This window comes from Terrapene carolina, unplaced genomic scaffold (genome assembly GCF_002925995.2).
Source record: "Terrapene carolina triunguis isolate 2854851 unplaced genomic scaffold, T_m_triunguis-2.0 Scaffold139, whole genome shotgun sequence".
NCBI lineage: Eukaryota > Metazoa > Chordata > Testudines > Emydidae > Terrapene > Terrapene triunguis.
In genome coordinates, this window is record NW_020664490.1 from 7,649,419 (window position 1) to 7,653,690 (window position 4,272).

General features: G+C 40.3%; 1 protein-coding gene across 1 annotated transcript in view; it reads left to right on the forward strand.

The window, feature by feature from the left end:
* The window catches only part of LOC112113032 (breast cancer type 2 susceptibility protein), an 86,485-nt gene that overhangs the window by 80,861 nt on the left and 1,352 nt on the right, over nucleotides 1-4,272 (forward strand). Inside the window, exons 24-25 of the mRNA XM_026653430.2 lie at nucleotides 2,903-3,159; nucleotides 4,201-4,266. Of these exons, the coding sequence (XP_026509215.1) occupies nucleotides 2,903-3,159; nucleotides 4,201-4,266 (323 nt within the window). The remainder of the gene's footprint in view (nucleotides 1-2,902; nucleotides 3,160-4,200; nucleotides 4,267-4,272) is intronic.

Genomic DNA, 4,272 nt, shown 5'->3' on the forward strand with positions numbered 1-4,272 from the left:
CTATCCAAAATCTCCCTGCCCCTTCTCCTGCCCCCTGGCCCCCTTACCCTGCCGCTCAGAACATGGTGTTGGGCTCTGTGCGGAGCCAGACACATGGCTGCGCTCCCCAGCGCAACACACAACCCGGTCCCTGCCCCCGCACAGTGCTGCCGGAGCGAGGGAGCAGGGGAGAAGGAGAAGTGGGGGGAGGAGGAGCTGCCGAGGCCCGATGCAAACGGCCCGGCAGGCCGGCCGGCTCAGAGTGCGGGGGGGGGGGCGGGGAGGAGGAGCTCTACAAATAATAAACAAATAAATAAATAAATTAATGGAGATATCCTATCTCCTAGAACTGGAAGGGACCTTGAAAGATCATCGAGTCCAGCCCCCTGCCTTCACTAGCAGGACCAAGTACTGATTTTTGCCCCAGATCCCTAAGTGGCCCCCTCAAGGATTGAACTCACAACCCTGGGTTTAGCAGGCCAATGCTCAAACCACTGAGCTATCCCTCCCCCCAGCTGCTCCGGAGTCCAGCCCGGCAAGCTGCGGGGGAAGGGCTCTGGCTGCCAGAGCCCCATGCGAGCGGCTGAATTTCCTGCAGCCCTCCCAGCCGCGCCTCGCTCTGCATGGGGGGGAAATCCCGGACATTTTTAGTGATTTACAAATTCCCCCCCGGACGCTATTTTTAACACAAAAAGCAGGACATGTCCGGGTAAATCCGGACGAATGGTAACCCTAGTTTTGGATATTTATGTTGTTTGCTCTAGAAATGCCTCATACACCTCCTCCTCCTCCTGATTTGGTGTTCTATAGTAGACCCCACTATGATAAATCTGCTGATATGGACCTTTCACCATAGTATCTGAGGGCTGTCTGAGACTTTAGAAATAGTAACAACAATCTTTTTTCATTCCCTGCCATTTAGGAAAAATATCTTGATTAATTATTTGTTGGGGAAGAACTTAGTGGAGATGAGTTTTCTTTTTGTTTGGTCATTCTCATCTATTGCAGGAGTGGTTTCCTGTGTCTAGGTTCAATACCTGTGACATTTCTGTCTCCTATACTCATGAGCTCCCCTCTTGATCAGCAGTTGCATGGATCCCGTGGAACCTAGCTGTTGGAGGTGATGGTTGCAGAGAGACTGGTGATCTTATTGGTAACTGGGAAAATCCTAGAGAGGGCTTTTGAATATCAAAACAAAGACCTGGAACTGGACTCTATTCCGTAATGAACTAGTGCAGAGAATGAATTGCACACAAGACTAATGTACTCAAGACAACCTTTCTTGCTAACCAGATGAGCAGCTATGTTTTCTACCAGTTAGACCTTTTTTAAGGTGTCTGGCTTCATTCCTAGATATAAGCAGCAGTAAACAAATCTGGAGGTCACAAATATTTGGTCTTTGTGGCAGTTCTGTTCCCAGTAGGATGCAGCACAATCTTCTGGACAGTTGCAGATAGAAATGGACTTTTTTTTTTTTTGGCATGGTTATTTAGGCATCTGGTAGCACTGAATCCATCAGGGGGAACCCCAGGCTACAGACCAACTTTTAGTCTAAGGTCAGATGCCCTTGATAGTGGGGATGTTATAGCTGAGGCAAGTTCTTTGAAACATTTCTCTCTCCCTGCCAACATGACTTCAGTCTTACCTGGGTTCAGTCAAGTGTTGATTACAACTAGGCATTGAGAAATCTGGGAAATAGAGCTGGCTTATATTTGACAAAAGGAAATGTAGAGCTGGTTGTTGTTGATGTACTGGTACAGCCTGCGTCTCAGCCTGTATTATCTCACCAGCTCTCTCCAGGACTTCATGTAGATGTTGAATAGTAAGGAGGAGAGGACTGAGTCTTATGAGACTCTACAGGTAAGGGCTCCAGAAGTGGAAGAACAATTGCCCATAATCCTCTTGGTTTGGACATAGAGGAAGGACATTTCAATATCTGGTGATCAGCACTATCAAACACTGCAGATAGGCACAGCAGGATGAGTATGGGCTTTATTTTACTTGTCAGTGGATAGATCGTCTACCAGAACAAGGAATGTCTTGATACCATGCCCTGACCTGAAGTTGACCTATTAAGTCTTCCCTCTCCAGTTTCTTCGAGAATATTGTACTGCCAAACCTCTTTTCCTTTTACTGCTTTATCACCAGTCCTGCTGCTGCTTTCTTCCTTTTCTCATAGAAACAATAAAGCTGTAAGGTTGTCTTCAGAGATTGCTTGCAATGGTATTATCTTCAACTCTCATCTCTGAAGCCCTGAATTGTTCTGCTAAGCTTGACGTGTTTTCTTTCACATAGAAATTAATTAGACAACTACTAAGGGATCTTCACCAGAAGTTGTTTGTGAAGCATTCTGCTTGCAGATTGTAAAGTATTTTATTCATTTTTGAATAGAGATTTCTCACTGTTCTTTTACTTTCATCTCCTGGTTTAGTCAACTACTACTTTGCAGGCATAATTTTTGTTTCTACACAAAAGTTGTACTTGTAACTTTAAAAAAAAAAAATTGATCATTTATAAGTATCCTTCAAATTTTTGCAGTAACCTGATACAAGGACTTACAATGTTTTTTAAATGACCTAAGGCACTTTACCCCACTAGACAGCATAGACATTTTAAATATTAATTTGAGTCCCAGACGCATTTGACTTGAAAGGTATTAAGGGCAAAATTCTGCTCTGTTATCCCAGTATAAATATAGAGTACAGTAACTCTACTGAAGTCAGTGGAATTACAGCAGATTAACACTAGTGTAATTAAGAGCAGAATCTGGCCCTAAGTAAATAAAAATCATTTTGCAAGTTGAAGGCTTCCTTTCTTTGAACTTTGGAAAAACAACCCAAAAGTAATAGTAGAGCAGGTGTTTTTCTATGAAAACATTTGTCCAAACTGCACGTATCATTTCAATTTAATTAAAACTTTTTAGGTTTCACTACTCTGGTATATTTGTCAGATGAAGATCATAATCTAGTGGCCATCAAGATCTGGACAGACCTTAAGCAACTTGCTATTGAAGACATAATAAACCCTTTTACACTGATTTCTGCAAGCAATCTTCAGTGGCGATCTGAATTCAAATCAGAAATTCCCACGTTATTTGCTGGAGACCTTTCCATATTCTCGGCAAGTCCAAAGGATCGCTATCTTCGAGAGAGATTTAATAAACTGAAGAACACAACAGAGGTAAAGTGATGGATTTTTTAATACAATAGTTATTAGTACAGTATAGTTTTTTTCATTATAGAGTCCATAAACACAGGTAATACTCTGACCAACCTATGGTAACACTGATAATATTCAGTTTGATTGATGGGATTTTTGCAGGGGGATTGTTTATTTTAATTCTGGAGGAGCCTCCATATCACTCGTGGAGTTCCTTCATTTTTCTTGGCTTTTCACTACTATCCTCAAGGGCACTGTCAGGTCATCATCCTCTGCCCAAGAAAAGTAGAATAGTTTTCTATATGGAACCAGTCATTACCACTTTAATTGGCTGAAGTTAAAGATATGAGAAGTACACTGCTTTGTACAGTTGAGCCCATTTGTTAATAACAGTTTGCCATCATAATATTTTTGCAGTGACTGCAGTTTTCCAACTGAACTGTGTCAAGTGGAATATGAAATCAACAAAGCATGCATTTTCTCCCATTTATTTAGTTTTCTTTCAAATTTATACAAATATACACAAATAATTAGAATTACTCTTCAAGTAGCAAAACTTCGTACTATGTCATTGCTCTACCAAGCTGTTGTTTCATATAGCTAGTATATATAGAAAATAATATAAATATTTGAAAAATCATCGATCGTACCTGAAATAATTGGCATTAACTATAGTTTGGCACAGGATGCCAGAAATTTGTAATTCACATTGAATAGGAAATCATTTAATGTCATTTGATACTAAACAAGCACATTTATTTTGTTTTAGATTATTAGGCATGGGGGGAAAAGTTTAATTTTTTTTCCCATTAACAGTAACTAAGTAGGATTAACAGTATTTTACATTGTTCTCTAAGAGCTGCAGTAATCTTTCTTTTTTTTTTTTAATTCACAATTTGAATTAGTAACTTGAATTACTAGCCAGGAGACAAGCATGGTAATGTTCACAAAGATCTGTTTAGCATTATTGTTTCAGTAGTAAATATAATCTCAGATGTTACATTTTATACACATTTTAAAAACCCACAACCTCCTTACATTTTTCTCTCTTCTGTCTTGTAGAATGTAAATTGCTTTTGCAATGATGCAGAACGCAAACTGATGAATTTGCTTCAAATAAATGACCCACAACCA